The sequence below is a fragment of the Lynx canadensis genome, chromosome C1, assembly GCF_007474595.2.
Source record: "Lynx canadensis isolate LIC74 chromosome C1, mLynCan4.pri.v2, whole genome shotgun sequence".
Taxonomy (NCBI): Eukaryota; Metazoa; Chordata; class Mammalia; order Carnivora; family Felidae; genus Lynx; species Lynx canadensis.
Window position 1 is genome coordinate 14,072,335 of NC_044310.1, and position 16,000 is coordinate 14,088,334.

The 16,000-nt window shown below is 59.5% G+C and overlaps 1 protein-coding gene across 1 annotated transcript; it reads left to right on the forward strand.

Moving 5' to 3' along the window:
• Positions 1-990: 990 nt before the first annotated feature.
• NBL1 (NBL1, DAN family BMP antagonist) lies at positions 991-11,410 on the forward strand. Its single transcript, XM_030327052.1, has 4 exons — positions 991-1,073; positions 8,140-8,328; positions 8,457-8,568; positions 9,953-11,410. The coding sequence occupies exons 2-4, from the start codon at positions 8,159-8,161 to the stop codon at positions 10,199-10,201; spliced, it is 531 nt and encodes a 176-aa protein (XP_030182912.1). The 5' UTR covers positions 991-1,073; positions 8,140-8,158; the 3' UTR covers positions 10,202-11,410.
• The last annotated feature ends 4,590 nt before the right edge of the window (positions 11,411-16,000 follow it).

A 16,000-nucleotide genomic window follows, 5' to 3' on the forward strand; every position in this document is an offset into this window, starting at 1 on the left:
CGCGCGCGCGGTAAGTCCCGCCCGGGCCGGCACGCGGGCGCCCGGCTTCCAGAGGCTTCGGCCGCAGGGGCAGCGCCGCGCCCCCGGGCCCGCCGGGGCACGGTGCGGAGGCGCCTCCGGACGCCGGGGCCGGGGCCGTGGGCGCGGGGCGGCTGGGGGCACCGCTGCGCCCCGAGCCCGTCCCCGGACTCGCCGGGGGGGGTGGGGGGTGGGGGTGGGGGGTTCCAGTCCTTGCTGGGAGTTTCGGCGGCCGCGAGAGAAAGGGAGGGAGGTGCGTGGCGAGCGCACGCCGGGCGGGTCGAGGGCGGGTCGGGCCGCGCGGGCGCCGGGGCAGCGGCGGGGGTTCGGCCGCGGGGCTCGCGCGTCTCCCCGGCTCTGCCCGGGCCTCGCCGCGCCGCGAGCCGCTCCGCTCCGGTACGTTTCTGCCTCCTTTTTGTCCCTCTCCTTGTCTTTCTGTCTCCCCATCCGACTGCCTGTGTCTCTCGTCTCTCTGTTTCCGTCCCTTTCTTTCTGTTTCTTCTCCCCTTCTGCCTTCGTGTTGGCTCTCCCTGGGTTCGTGCCTCTCCGCCTTTCTGTTCTCTGGGCGAGTCTCTCCATGTCTCTGCGTCTCCCTGATCCCCCACCCTCAAACTCCGACAGTCCCCCAGTATGGGCGGCACGAACCGCCCCCCCCCATTGGGGTTCATGAATAGTTTCCTAGACCCGGTAAAAGAAGCGAAACCCTCCCCCTACCTTCCGCCTGCCCCCGGGGCCTGGCCTGGGTCATCCCCCTGGAACTGAGTCTGGGGCAGGGGGAGCCAGCCTTTCCGGGGGCTCAGTTTTCTTAAGAATTCCACCCCCGCGAGGCGGCCTGGACAACGGGGCCGTGCCGCCGGCCACCTGCCCGCCCCGCTCCCTGGGCGGGGCGATTCTGATCTTTTACAAGCCGCAGTAAAGGGGGCGGCTGCCTGCCTTGGCGTGGCCAGGGGCTTGGCAGGCATCAGAGGAGAAGGGCACATTTTCAGGCTTTCTGAGGCCCTCGCCCAGCTGGAGGACACCAGCCTGTAACTACGGGAACCCCAGGAAAACAAGAGGTCAGGGCTGGAGGCCAAAGGCTGGGCGCTGGTGGGGGAGGGGGGGGTGGGGAAGCAATTTGTCAACAAGGAGCCCCTCACCCTTTGTTACTGTGGAAACCATCAGCCTCCAGAAACTCCCCCAGATGCTGGGACTGCTTGGGTGTGGTTTGCCTGTAGTTGGGGCCAAAGAAAAGACGAGAGGAGCATTTCCTTGGCGACCCTTGCCCCTCTCCCCCCCAGCCCCTGCGAGCTGGACCTCTTTCTCCTGGGCCTGCCCTGTTGGAGGGGTGGAGGGGGGAAGTAGGTGGTCTGCATTAGCCACGGATATATCCTCATTCTTTTGACGTGAGGTTTTAGACCGAGTCTGGCTCTTTCTCCCCACCCCCAGCCCGTAGGGTCGGTGGCTGCAGAATGGGCAGGGGTGCTGGTGAGGTCTGCAGTAGGACTTCTGCTGAGCAGATGTGCGGCCAGCCCTGCAGCAGCTCATTAGCATAGATTTGTTTTGGAGACAGTTTTTGGTCTGTGGGCAGGAGAGTCTGCAGGTGGGAGGGCCGTGGCCTGGGTGGGGAGGTTGGGGTGGGGTGGGGGTTTGTAGCCTGGAAGGTGAAGCTGCCTGGCGTGATGGAGGGGCAGGCCTTTGGGGCATGGGCTTGGCCCTGTGTGTCCACCCCCTGGACAGTCAGTTCATGGCCTTGCCAGCGCTGACGGCCGAGGGAAGGAAGGAAGCCACCCTGCGGTGAGATGGGTCATGGAGTCACAGTGGCCTTCAGCAACACGCCGGAGCCGGACTGTCCTTGAGGGAATCTGCTAAAATGGACTTCCCCGGGCCGTGCTCCCTGTTGTGGAGGGTGCAGGTGTGAGGCTTACGGAGGCAAAGCAGATGGTCAGTGGCTCCGTCTATACTAGACTCTCCGCGCCCAGGCACACAGTGAATCAACAGATGAGCTTGGGCCTGAACTTGTCCTTGGACCCCAGAGCGGGCGCAGGGGAGCCTGCAGAGCTGAGCGAGGCTGGGGTCTGACGCAGCTTGGCGGGCCTCCCAGAGCGACCTTGCCAGCCGCACCTTTCACGGAAGTCCTGGAAGTCCCGGCGTTCCTTCCAAGACCTGCAGGGACTGCCCCACCCTCACCGAGTCCCAAGCCTAGGGCTGTGGCCACAAAGGCCACACCCTCTGCACCAGCAGTGAGGACAGCCTGGCAGCCATGCCCAGCCTGCTTTCTCCAGGAGGGGGTTTTAGGGGGCTGATCTCTCCAAGACCCTGTTCCTTCCGTCAGTGGCCCCCGGGGTGAAGGTCTGAGTGGCCTCTTCCTCTCAGCTCCCACCCTGGCTAGTCAGTGTGCTGGGTAGAGCTCCACAGTTTATAAAACCCTTTCTGAGCCATCATCTCGAATGGTTGAGTTTCCCCTAAATCCACTCCCCCCCCCCCCCGGGCGGCTGCAACCCCCGATTTCGGTATTTTCAGGACCCGCCCAGGATCTGGCGGGAGGGGGTGGGGGAGAGGGGAGGGCGAGGGGCATCGTGTGAGAGGCAGGAGGGTGCGGGCAGAGTTCAGGGACCCCAGGCTAGCACTAATGGTGACCTCAGGATTTATCCCGTGGTGGCCACGCTCTCCAGACCTTTCCACGCACTGCTCAATTTGGTGCTCCCAGCTGGCCTGTGAGGCAGGTGTTTTCGTTGTCCCCGCTTTGCAGATGAGGACATCGAGGCACAGAAAGGTTAAAGTGGCAGAGCCAGGATCTGAACCTGGGTCTGTGGCAGTCGGTTGTGGAGAATATGTTGTGGAGAACCCAGATCTTTCTCTGTGTGTGTGTGGACAGGAAAAGAAGGAGAGGGAGGGACTTGGGTCACCCTGTCCGATCAGTTTGAAAACAACACGCGACAAACCCCACGTGCTTGCCACGGGAATCGCGACGTCTCCCGAATGCTGAGCACCACAGTTCAAGCCTCCATCCGGGTCAGTTGGGGCCCAGAGTGGGAAGGGTTCCCGGAGGAGGTTACGGAAGCAGGAGTTGAAGTTGGCGAGAGGCTTACTTTGCTAACCAAGGATTTGCCAGCCCCGCCCTCACCTGCTTCCACACCAGGCTGCTTGCTTGCTGGGAACGGTGACACCAGGGGCCTGGGTGTGTGTGTGGCCGGTGGTGAGTGGACCATTCTACCCAGAAAATCCTCATGTGCCTGGCCTGAATGTTCAGACTGACTCAGAAGAGGAAACGGGCAGCCAAGTTTTCACTTCTTATACAGAACAGACTCTTTGCTCTCTATAGGGTTTCCCAGGGGGTGTGGGTGTGGGTGTGGGTGGGCTGGAGGAATTCCTTGAAAGCCAGTCCCCTCCAGTGACTTGAGGACTTGATTCCAGGCCCTAGAATCCAGACAGCAGGATGGTGACTGCCGTCAGCAGTGCTGTTATGGGGGATCCTTTCCTGGGGAGTTTGGGGGGGGGGGCGTGGCTCCTAACCTGGATGGGCCTCAGAGTCCTGTGGGAGCACTCGTAGATGCCCAGGCCACAGACCGGACCTGTGCGGTCAGAATTTCCAGGGCTGTGGCCCCGGGGCATCTGGGTTTTGGCAGACATCCCCGGGAAGATGCTGGGTTCTGGTAGGTGTGGAGAGAGAGGACCCCGAAGACCCTCCCACGAAGCCTATTCTTACTGCCCCACCCCCTGCCCTTCCCCAGGGACCTTCTGAACCAAGGATCCCCAGAAAACCACTCAGCGGCTCCCCTCTGTTCGTCCACTGCCTTGTGCCTCAGTGTGAGAGATCTGGGTGCTCACCTCCTTGATCTGTGCCTCAGTTTCCATGGTGCTGGAATGGGTCAGCCATTGTCCCCTCCCTTCCCCCCGGGAGCTTCCTTTCTGTCTTGTTGGCAGCCTCAGATGTGTCTGGTGTTCGCAGGTCCTCTGAGGATCTGGGGGGTTTGGATTTGGGTGGCAGTGGGGTGAGGTGCCTCCATTGAAGCTTCTCCATGATACTGAGGAGTCAGGGGTCGGCCATGGCTGCATGCTCGTCAGCGGGGGCGTCTCATAGGCGGCGGTGGGGGGGGGGTGTCTCGTGAAGGAGTGGGACTTGAACTCTGCTCCAAGGGGGTGCGAATAAGGATAAGAGACACAGCCTGCTGGGGCAAGGGCAGGAAGCCCCAGGCCTCTTGCCAGCTCCAGACCATTCCCTGGATTCCCTGGATGCCTTCTCTTCCTCTGTTCCTGGCTTTGTCCTCTGGGAGCCTTTCCATCTGCAAAGGTAGCTGGTGGTTACCTTGCTTCTGTCCATGTTCAAATCTTGGTGTTCGTAAATCCAAATTTTGTAAGCTTAAATCTCTTAACCTCCCCGTGCCTCAGTTTCTTCATCTCTAGAATGGGGGAAATAGTAGTAACTATCTTGTGGAGTTGTCATAAGGACGTGTAAATGACTATGGGTAAAAGTGCCTCGAACAGTACGTGGACCACAGCACCAGCTCTTGCAACCGTGAGATGGGCAAGGGATGTGCTGGGCCGTTAGGGATAAAGCCCCCCCTTCTTGCCTTTGCTTGTGCGGTGCCCTCAGCCAGCAGCTCCCTCCTCTCCCCATCATTGGTAACTAACTGTCATCCTGAATTAAATCCAGAATCACAAATCTCTCCTTCCCTCCGCCCCAGCCATCTCTGACTGCTTGTCCGAATAACTACTTCCTCCAAGCCCACCTCCCTCGACCTCCCTCTTTAGGCTCTGAGTTCTGAGTGGGCGTAGGGTCTGGGCCCCCAGCTCCCCTGCCCTCGCCCTCGCCTCTGTCTCCACCCGCCTAGAAGGTGCTTAGTGAACTGAGTGTTGACCTGCAGGGAACTGCATGCCTCAGTGGAAAAGCATTGCTTGGCCTGACTTGCTGGGGGGCCTTGGGACGACTCCTTGGTGGGTGGGTGGGTGGGGGAATCCCTCTTCCCACCCTGGCGGTTCTAGGAGTCCCCTGACTTGTGGTGTGACCTTCAGGGAGGGAGGAAGAGATGAGAATCTGTGGGTGAGGCTCTCGTCTGAAGAAGGAAGGTCCCCCTACTGTGTAAAAAAAATCAGCTAATTTGCTGCTTGAAAAAACAGCAAAAAAGCATAAAGCAACAATAACGACAACAAACTCACTAGCAAAGAGCCCGACCCAGTGTGTGTGGGGGCAGCAGGGGTTCCTGGGGGGGCAGCAGGGGTTCCTGGGGGTTGGGTGTGAGAGTGGGCCGAGGGTGGGTGCGTCCTGATGACAAGTGTCTGTGGGAGAGGCTAGCCCGGGGTCCACCCTGCCCCACCCCCCTGCTCCAGTGCCCCACCCTCTGCTGCCTGGCCCGCCTTTCCCTCGATCTCCCAGGGGAAGAGGGCTGGCCCGAGCTGGGTGCCCGCTGATTGCATCCGCCCAGTCGTTCTCCCCAACAGGGCCCTGCTCCCCATCTTAGGGTTGAGACCGGCACAAGCATGCAGAGAGATGAGCTTTATTTCTGGAAGTCACACAGGCCCTGGTGGGAGGGCCAGACTTGAACTAGGAGACTCCAGGGGCCCCGTGCTTGTGCTGTGAGCTGGGCAGTTGGCTGGAGATCAGGGCTGCTGGCCTGGGTAAGCAGAGTGTGGCTCCAGCCCCCTCTGAGGTCCCGGTTGGGCCTCGCAGGTTGGCTCTTGGCACGACAACCCCCCCCCGCCCCCCCCAGTGCCCCACTCCTTCCCCTCACGCTGTGGGCACAGCTGGATTAGTTCTGGGCTATGTACTGGGGACAGAGACTCACTTTCTGCTATAACTTGATCCTAATAAGCAGTCCCCATGCTCCAGGCCCCTGATTCCCAACAAAAACTCACCCTTGCCCTGTCTCCCAATAATCGTTGTTTTATTAACCCCACCCCCAATCACAGCTCTGCCCCCCTGTAGCCTGGTTCCAGCCCATGGCCTCCATTCCAGCCCCCACAACCCCCTCACCAAACTGAACTGCAAAGCAGACCCAGCTGGGCTCCAGGCTGCTTCCAGTCAACCCCAGTCTCAACTCCCAGTGAACACCACTCCCGGCCCCAGTCCCCTCCTGGCCTGGACCCGATCTTCCTGAGGACTCTCCATAGGGTCAGGTATAGGACAAAGTCCCCAGACCTCTCTGAGGTCTCTGAGGGGCTGGTCCAGCCTGGGGAGGCCTAGGGAGCTCTGGCCTCAAGTGGGCCTCCAGGGCCCCCTCCTGGGGGCCTGTGGTCAGACCCTGACTCAGAGGCCAATTCCCTGGACACGGGAGAGGACCTGGTGGGGTCAGGAAGCCTCCTGGATGTGCAGCTTGTTGAAAAATTAGTTCGGTTGCCAGTTAGGAACAAGCCCATTCTGTTTTGTTGGGATGTGGTTGTACTGAAAACATGGGCTTCGCTGCCCATCTTATGAGTGAGACCGGAAATGCGTGGGTGAGAGCTGGGGTCATGACACAAACACAGTTGGGACCGGGCAGAACACCCTTCCCCCTTCCCCACTGGCTGGAGCAGGGTCACCCAGGCATTGGGGTCCAGTGACATGGGGCTCGTCTCTTCTCCTGGAGACCTCCGGCAGGGAGAAGGGGCTGAGCAGAACTTTCTGGGTGGAGACAACAGACAGAACAGCCCTGCAGGCTGGCCCAGGCTCTCCGCGCAAGCCCAGCGGAGCCAGCCCACCTAGGTTTTCCCTCCTCGGGGCACTTCCGGGACACTCCCTCCCCCTTCCTGGGCTTTTCACCAAGGACCTGCCACTTTCTGCAGGAGGTGGACTGAGGGTAGGGTCGTTCTGAATGCGATGTTCCCCTCTGGTGCCTGGGGGACAGCACCTGGCCCCTGATCCCGAGTCAGCCACCCCCAGGCCCCTCTTGGGGGGTGTCCGAAGACACCGAATCCGGGACCGACCGAGCTGGACCAGTTCTCAAGCCCGGCTCCATACCAGAAGCACCTCGGGAGCTTCCTAGAGGCTCACTCCGATCTAGAACCTCACCCCACAAGCCCCCAGGGGATTCTCATGCTCCGCCAGGTTTAGAAACCAGTGGTCCAGGGCATTTCACTCATTTTTTGGACGGGGACGCTGAGGCCTGGGTGTCCAGGGTCGCACAGGCACGAGCACTCCTGGCTCCCTGTCCAGTGCCCTTTCTCGTGTCCTGTCCCCAGAAACCCCCTTGCAGGCACTGACCTCGTTTCCTAGCCGCTCTGAATCCTCCCTCGTCCACACGTTTGGAGGTGGGGGAGAGGGCAAAGTCTACAGAAGATGAAGTTGGGGAACAAACACCGGGAGAGCCCCCTCCGAGTGGAATCCTTCAGACACACGCTGCCCTGCAGCGCCATCTTCTGGCAAATTCTGGTATTACTGTCTCCTTCCGTCCAGTTTACAGAGAGGGTCCAGCGCTTGGCTTGGCCTGCCTCGGAGGTTGGGATGGAGCTGGGAGACGAATACACATTCGTCTCAGGGCTTGAGGCTCTGGTGGGGCAGCCAAAGAATAAATGGTCTGGTCCAAGGTCAGCTCTTTGACCCGACGCCCAGCCAGCCGGGGTGGCCCCAGACTTCACGGTGATGGACGAAGGTTTTCCTGGTGGCTGACCCCTGGGGCGGCATGCCCAGGAGACGTGCTGGGTGGTCAGCCCCTGGAGGGCAGGCGCTGTGCGGGCAGTCTTTTGTGTTTCCCGGAGGGCCCACAGCATCACAGCAAGGAGGGAGCTAACGCTTGCTCAACACTCACCACGCGCTTGGAGACTCTGCGTCACGTTGGGCACTCGTCCTTTGCCATCCGGTCTCACCATCCCCATTTCTTAGATGAAGAAACTGAGGCACAGACATAAAAGGTGACTTGCTCAAAGCTGCACAGTAAGTTGTAAAAGTAACGCACGTGGAATGTGTGTTACCTGCCAGCCCCACTGCTGAGGGCTTTGCAGCTCGTCTTTGTGACCCCCGCCCCATGCACATCTATCAGCAGCCCCATTGTCGAGGTTCAGAAAGGAGAAGTAACTCGTCTGAGGTCGTGCTTCGCTGGTAAGCGGTAGAGCTCGGATGTGCGCCCCGGCAGCCAGGGGTCAGAGCCCATGCTTGTAACACCACCGTCCGCTCTGCCCACGGCCCGCTGGGCCCTGCTGGCCTCACCTACTGTCTGCGCTTCATTCCAGGGCTCTAGAGGCCACGGGCATGATGCTTCGGGTCCTGGTTGGGGCTTTCCTCCCCGCGATGCTGCTGGCTGCCCCACCGCCCATCAACAAGCTGGCACTGTTCCCGGACAAGAGTGCCTGGTGTGAGGCCAAGAACATCACCCAGATCGTGGGCCACAGCGGCTGTGAGGCCAAGTCCATCCAGAACAGGTGGGAACCCCGGGGGTGTGAGGGGAGTGGATGCGTCCAGAGGCCCGGAGGGAGGCGGAGACAGGGCTGGCCGCCCATCCCTGCCTCCGCCATGGTGTCACGGGCGCCGTGACCGTCTCCTCCCACAGGGCCTGCCTAGGACAGTGCTTCAGCTACAGCGTTCCCAACACCTTCCCACAGTCTACGGAGTCCCTGGTTCACTGTGACTCCTGTATGCCGGCCCAGTCCATGTGGGAGATTGTGAGTATGGCTGCCCGCCCCTGCCCAGCCTCCCTGCAGAGACTTCCCGGGCCTTGGCCCCAGTGCTTATGAGTAAGGCCCCACTGTGTGCAGGGTCCAGGGCTTGTGCTGGGGATACACATGTGGTCCTTGCCACGTGATGGCTTATGAGTCTGACACCAGTGTATACAGGACAAGGGATCTCTTGAAGCTCCATTCTGATGTCAGTCACATTCTGAAGTCCTTTTAGTGGTTTCCCATTGTCTTAAGATGAGACCAAACTCCTTGTCGTGACCCACAGTGCCTGGCGTGGGCTCTGTGGCTCACCAGTCTGTTGAGCTTTGGCCTCTCTCATCTCCTTTACTAGCTCGACACTTGACATCAGTGTACTTTCTTTCAGTCTCTCATGCCTACTCTTCTTGCTGCCACCACAGGGCCTTTGCACATGCTCTTTCCCTGTTTGCTTCTCCTCCTCACCCAGTGAACGTCTGTTTATTCTTCCGCTTGTGGCTCAGCAGCGTTTTCTCGGGGCCCTATCCCACCGCCTTGACCACTGTGTGCCTCTGCTTTGACTCCTGTCACAGTTTTCCATCTGCATTTGGGTGATTTTGACAAATCTGTTTCCCCCACTAGACTCTGAATTCTTTGAGGAATCATGCCTGTCCTTGTGTCCCCAGAGCTGGCAGGGAGTAGGTGCTCCGTGGAAGGAAGGAAGGAAGGAAGGAAGGAAGGAAGGAAGGAAGGGAAAAGGAAAGGCCGTTGGAAAAGTGTGACCTTAGGAGAAGAGCAAAACCCTGGAGGGCTCAGTAGGGCTGACCTAGGCTGGGCTGGGGGTTTGGGATTGGGCTCCTTGAAGAAGTGATGTCTGAGCACAGATCCAGAGGTTGCGTACAAGTTAACTGGGCCAGTTTGGTGCGGGTGGTAGGGGTGGGTTAGGCAAGGACCTTTCAGGCAGAGGGAACAGCATGTGCAAAGTCTCAGATCAGGCAGCTCAGAGTTGGCGGTGGGGAGGGGCTCAAGGTCAGGGGCAGAGAGGTCAGCTGGAGGCAGCCTGAGCGTCCTGCGGGGCCTTAGTAAGGAGTCTGAACTTTTCTTTAAGTGCACTGGGGAGCACTGCGGGGACTTTTAGGCAGGGGCAGGCCATGTTGGGTTTTCCCCTCAGGCCTCTGTGAGGGAATGGTAGGGAGGCGGCAGGACTGGGTGTGAGGAGACAGGTTGGGTGGGACCTGCAGGGGCTCACCCCCACCCCCAGTGGAGGGGCCCACAGAGCTAACTGGGGTATCTCGGGTGGGCTCAGGGATTCTGGGGTCTCTGGGATTGCTGGTCCTGTGAAGAATGTTGCCCTCGGGGCCTCCCTGCCAGCCCCGGGCCTTTGGAAACATGTCTTCTCTCCTGCCCTCCCCAGGTGACCTTGGAGTGCCCCGGCCACGAGGAGGTGCCCAGGGTGGACAAGCTGGTGGAGAAGATCCTGCACTGTAGCTGCCAGGCATGTGGCAAGGAGCCTAGTCACGGGCTGAGTGTCTACGTGCAGGGCGAGGACGCGCCGGGCTCCCAGCCGGGCACCCGTCCCCACCCCCACCCTGGAGGGCAGACCCCTGAGCCCGAGGACCCGCCCGGGGCCCCCCACGCGGAGGAAGAGGGGGCTGAGGACTGAGGCCCCAACTCTTCCTCCCCTCTTGTCCCCTGCGGAATGTTGGGTGTCACCCTTGGGGGAAAGGTGGGGAGAAAGGCTGAAGCCCCCCTTTGTCACTGGACGGACTTGGATTCAGACTTGGACTTGGAATGCTCTCTGGTTGCCGTGGAGATCCGAGGGGAGGGGTCGGGGGCCAAGCTGCACAATTTAATATATTCACGAGTGAGGGGAGGGAGCAGTGGATCTTCAGGGTTCTTTTTCGGAGGGCGGGGGGGTTCTCTTCCTTTCTGCCTCCTAGTGATGTGCCTTTGGGAGGGGGAGGAGGTTGGCCACGCTGCTGAGATGGGTGCGCGGTCCTCACAGCCCCTAGTGGGGCCCTGAGCCCGGCGGGGGTGGGGGGGCGCCTTGCCAGGAGCAGCCTTGAGGGAGGGGCTGGGTCCAGGCTGGGGGGACCACAGGAGAAGCTGGAGCCCCACAGGCTCCCCCAAAGGCCTCCCGTGCCCAGGGCAGCTGCTCCCAGGTGGCACCGAAGTGGCCCTCCCTCGATGGCGTGCTTGGGAGTCAGGTCTGGGCAGGACCCTGCTGACTCATGGCCCTGGAGCTGGGAGCCAGGCTCTCTGGGCCTCTCTGGCTTCCTTGGCTTTCCAGGGGGTGGAGGGAGGCAAGGAAGGAGCCTTCCTGGGCCAGGGAGAGGGGAGGGCTCCCAGACCATCACCAGAGTGTCCCTCCCTCTCCCTCTCCCACTCCCCTCCCCCCCCCCCAAGTTCTGGGTCCCTAGGAGAGCTGGTGGAGCCAGCCTTTCCCCTCCTGGGGAGCGCTTTCTAAATATCTGACGGTGGGGAGGCTCCAAAGAGGGACCTGGGTGGGGTGGACTCTGGCTGAGCCTCAAGAAACTAGGGAGAGGAGGGGGTGGGTCCTTGGTGGCCAGTGTCCCCATAGCTCTCCAGCAGCTCTCCACCCATCACCTCCCTCCCAGCTGCACTTTAACCCAGAGGGGGAGTGGGGTCCTGGGGACAGGGCAGGTGGGCAGTGAGGAGTGCCCCTCGGGACCCCTTCCCGCCTGTGTCTGCTCCTCTGACCCCAGGGCGGCTGGTAGCTCCCCCAGCCCCCTGCCTGGGGGTGCCCCCGGCCCTCACGGCTGTTCCGACAAGAGCTTCTGGAGCTTGTAACCAGCAGATTGTTTCCCTGACGGACCCTGAGTTTTCTCATGAATAAATTCGTTCAATGCTTGTGTTCTCTTCCTTACTAGGGGTGGGGGTGGGGGCTCTGCTGACCCAGGGTACCCCCAAGGGGCCCTTGCTGAGGCCTAGGGGGAGGGGGTCGGGCTGCACAGTGAGCCCCCCCTCCCCCAGCACACCCTCCCTGGGGCCTAGTGACCCTCTCACTTTCCTGCGGTGTTGTGCGCTGTGGCTCCTGCTTTCCTGGCTCCCACCTCTTCCCTTGGGCGCCCACTTCTGGCCTTGTATATGTCTTGGGTGGGCCTCCAGACCAGGCACTTCCAATCTTGACCTTGGTCCCTTGGGCTTGCCTCCCGTCAGCCCTCTTCACCCTCACAGTGAGCCAGCATTAGCCCTTTCCTGGACCCCAGCCTAGCCTGGCCCAGAAGAAGGGGAAAGAAACAAAACCAGTGGTTCTAAATGAATATACGAGGTGGGGTGTTGTACCTACTACGTGCCAGGCTGGGCACCTGACCGCCTCACAATGACCCTATGGGTTTGGTATCATTGCCCCCCATGCCATTTGGTCCCCCCACATTCTCCATTGAGACACCGCGGAGCTGGTGGTGTGGGTGAGGACTCTGACCCTTTCTTCCTTACACACATCGCTGTAAACACCATGTACCAGGCAATTTACATATATTATTTCTAATCCATGGAAAATCCTCCTTTTGCAACTGAGCGCGTTCATGCCCTGGGAAGGCTGTGCCCAGGCTGGGAGGCAGCGGTGCCGGGAGTCTAACCTTGCGCCCTCTAGCGACAAGGACTGTGTACTACACACGTGGTTTCCCCAGTGGACACAGCCTTCCCTTCTTGGCTGCTCTGCGCTGTTGTGTACTTCCCAGCTCCAGGACGTCGCTCCTTGCAGTTGTTTGGACATACCCATCCATGGGTATGACATGGAGTTGGATTGGAGAGAAGTATACCTCCTGTATGCAGACTTTAGTGACCCCTAGTCTGGTAGGGACAAGCCCTGGCCATATTAGTAGCCATTCTTTACGGCTGGTGGTGAGGACTGACGGGAGGGCACAGAGAAGATGCTGCGGCGCTTCCAAGGACTCAGAGACCAGGTCCAAAAGAAGGACTTCCTGGGACCGTGTCCTTGGTGCTGGACCTCTGAGGCCCAAGGACCGTCTTGGCAGGATGAATCTTGGTCAGGAGCCGCCTCCATCCTGTGTGTGGAACAAGGCAGTGTAGACATACAAAGAGATTAAGAGGCTGGTTGGAAAGAAAGCAGGAAGGTGGGTTGGCGCGGCTGGTGGCAGGTCTGGAATGCTAGCCAGAGTTCAGACTTCATTCTCTTTGCAGTAAGCGCCCCGGAGGCGTCTGCACAGAGCTGGGTTTCTGGGAGAAACCGCGGCGGTGACTGCAGTGGTCCAGGCAGGAGAGGACGGACGCCAGAATTGGGCGGGGGCAAAGGCGCGCTGGGGAGGCGGGGCGAGGAGGAGAGGCGCCGATGATTGGATGCGGGAGCAGCAAATGGGAGGAGCCAGACTTGATTGCTGGCAAACCCTTGAGAAGCGGCGCTAGCGGTGCCAGCCTGCCCCTGGGAGTGAGGTGCACGGAGCAGTGACTTCGATTTTCCTCCTGGCCAACCTCAAGCTGAACCACCCAGAGAGCCCCCCGCCCCACAGCGATGGTGGAAGGACCTAAAATCTTTACAAGGGATTAACGCTGACAGCACAGGCCCCTCCCCGCAAGGGCGGGCGAGTAATTAGCTCCAGCTTCCCCACCTCGTTGGTTTACGTGGAACCTACAACTCCCAGCTAGTTTTCTTCCTCTGCTGCATGCCTCTGGGAATATCCAGTCGCGCTGGGTTCAAATCCTGGTCGGGCCACTTCTTAGCTGTGTAATCTCGAGGAGGTCGGTTAAACTCTGAGGCTCAGTTTCCCCATCTGTAGCATGGGGACTAATGATCACACCTCTCTTAACTCCCAGGGTCGTGGTGAGCTTTACATAAATTGATGTACAAATGGAGCTTGGAACGGTGCCTGGAAAGTAGGAAGACCTTGAAAAACGAGCTGTTGGTGCAGCTGGCTGGCTCAGTCGGTAGAGGATGTGACTTTCCATCTCAGGGTCCTGAGTTCAAGCCCCACATTGGGTGTCAAGTTTACATTAAAAAACAAAACACACATACACAAGAAAAATGCCAGCTGTCGTTCTAATTATCGAGAATGAGTGATTGGGTCACAACTGCTGGTGGATGGGCTGATAGTTTTGTTCATTCATTCATTCATTCACTGAACAGATGTTTACTGAGGAGCTTAATATATGCTGAGCCTACAGCAGTGAACGAAACTGACCACGAACACAAGGAATTTATCCAGTTAATCAGCATCTTCTGCAAAAGCAGCTTTGGGCAGACCTCACAACCTCCCTGGACCTCGGTTTCTCCCTCCCTGTAATGCAGAACTCTGGCAGGCATAACAGAGGTGGCACCAGCCTTCTCCTCCAGAGAGGGAGCTCCCCATGGCTAGAAGTAATCAAGAAGAGACTGAGCATCCCTGAAGGCCCCTCTCTACCCTGAGACATTAAGGGTGTTTAGGACTTTATTATTCCATGACAGAGATGATAAACTTTAAGAGCACACACATGGAGCTTTAAGAAAAGTTCTTACATTCAAGATAATAACAGTGTGGCCACAAGGTGGCACCACTACCCAGCCCAAACTAGAAAAAAAAATTTTTTTTTTTTTTTTAATTATAGTTAAGTACAGATCACAATATAACAAACATCTTGGGGGGCGCCTGGGGGGCTCAGTCAGTTAAGCGCCCGACTCTTTATTTCAACTCAGGTCATGATCTCCCAGTTCGGGAATTGAGCCCCACATCAGGCTCTGCACTGGCAGCTTGGAGCCTACTTGGGATTCTCTCTCCCCACCCCCTACCCCCACATCCCTCCCCGGTTCACGTGTGCACGCTCTCTCCCTCCCTCTCTCTCTCAAAATAAATAAATAAACATGAAAAAATCCTCAAACATTTGTGAATCTGTCACCAGAATGAACAAATAATAAAGTTGTCATGTTTTCTTTAGACTTATAAATGAATGAATGAATGAATGAATGAATGAATAAAGGCCTCCTCCTCCTCCTCCACAGCCCCATCTGTGGGCAAGACTGGGACTCTGAGCACCAAATAGTGACTTGAGGGTGGATGGGGTGCTGCAGGGTCTTGAGGTTTTTCTGTCTTGGGCGTTGGACGGTCCACAGTTTCAGTTCCCCTTGATCTCTTGCTGACCTTGGGTGAGTCCCAGCTTAACACCCACATATCAGCATTATTGTAGCGGTAGGAATAATGGAGTAAAGCCTCTGGAACATGGTGCGAATCGTGTACATGGGAGGTACTCCTTTTCAGTTTCTGTGGAGGGAAAAAGACCCCCTCCCCCCTCAGATTCCCTCAGGTTGCTTGCTCTCCGTGTTTTCTTTTCTTCCCCATAGCAGTGATCCCTTTACGGCGACTTTAAAGGTTTATTATGCTTATTGTTTACTGTCTGTCTCCTTCGACTAGAATGTAAACTCCGTGAAGCTGGATGTTGGTTGTGGTTACTCTCGTGTCCTGATTGGTCAGAATAGTGCCTAACACCTAGTAGGTGCTCAATAAATGTGTGTTGAATGAATGAGTGGAAGCCCCAGTATTGATCTGTGAAGTTTCTGGTAGAGATTCTTCTTAGCTAGGGGAAGAGACACACAGAGGGGTCACCTTCCGGGGGTGTTACACCCAACCTCTCTACCTGCGGTGTCTCCACCGCATCTGGCCTAAGGATTCCCGAATCGGAGACTTCACCCCCAGTGAGGCTGTCGGGAATGTAGGTTTCTGCTCAAAGGAACCCAAGGAGGAGGTAACCTGCTGTTTAAAGGTTTGAAGGACTACATATACTATTCTATACGTACATATGTGCACATATGCGTGTGTGTACACACTGGAGGGCAAGCGAGCTCCCCAGTAGCTCCCAACGGGCTCCCCCTGCTAGCGCGACGACCCCCGCTGCGGGTGGGCAGCCCCCCGTTGGGGAGCAGTCCTAGGTAGCCGCGGCCACAGCCCCTCCTCTGAGTTCCTCCTGCGCCGCCGCCGCGAGAGGGTCGGAGAGGGGTGTGCGGGGTGGAGGAGGCCGAGGCTGGGGCGGCGACCTGGGGGTGCGGAGGGCCCCGCGCGCGGCCGGGCGGGGGCTCGGCTGTCCCCGCCCACCGCGGGGCGGGGCGGGGCGCAGGCTCCGCGGCGCGGGGGACCGCGCGCTCCTGGAAGCGCCACCGGCTCCTTCGCGCGCGCCTGCCCCTCGCGGAGCCTTCCGGGCTCCCTGGGCGCCTGCCCGGCCCGCGGCCGCCTCTTCCTCCCCCAGCCCCGCGGCGCCTGCCGCAGTCGCCGGCAGCGGAGCAACGCCGAGCGCCCAGGTACCGAGCGCGGGCGGGAGCGGGGCCGGGGACCCGGCGGCGGCGCGGCCGCCGCTGCTCCTGTCCCCGCGGGTCGGCCCGGTGTCCTCCCGTACGCCGCAGGGGGCCGTGGCCGCCCAAGCCCGGGCTGCCTCTGCGCCGGCTCGGAGACCTGCCTTCCCCACCGGGGGCTTGGCTGGGGCTCGCGCGCGGCCCCCCCCCCTCGCCCCCCATCCG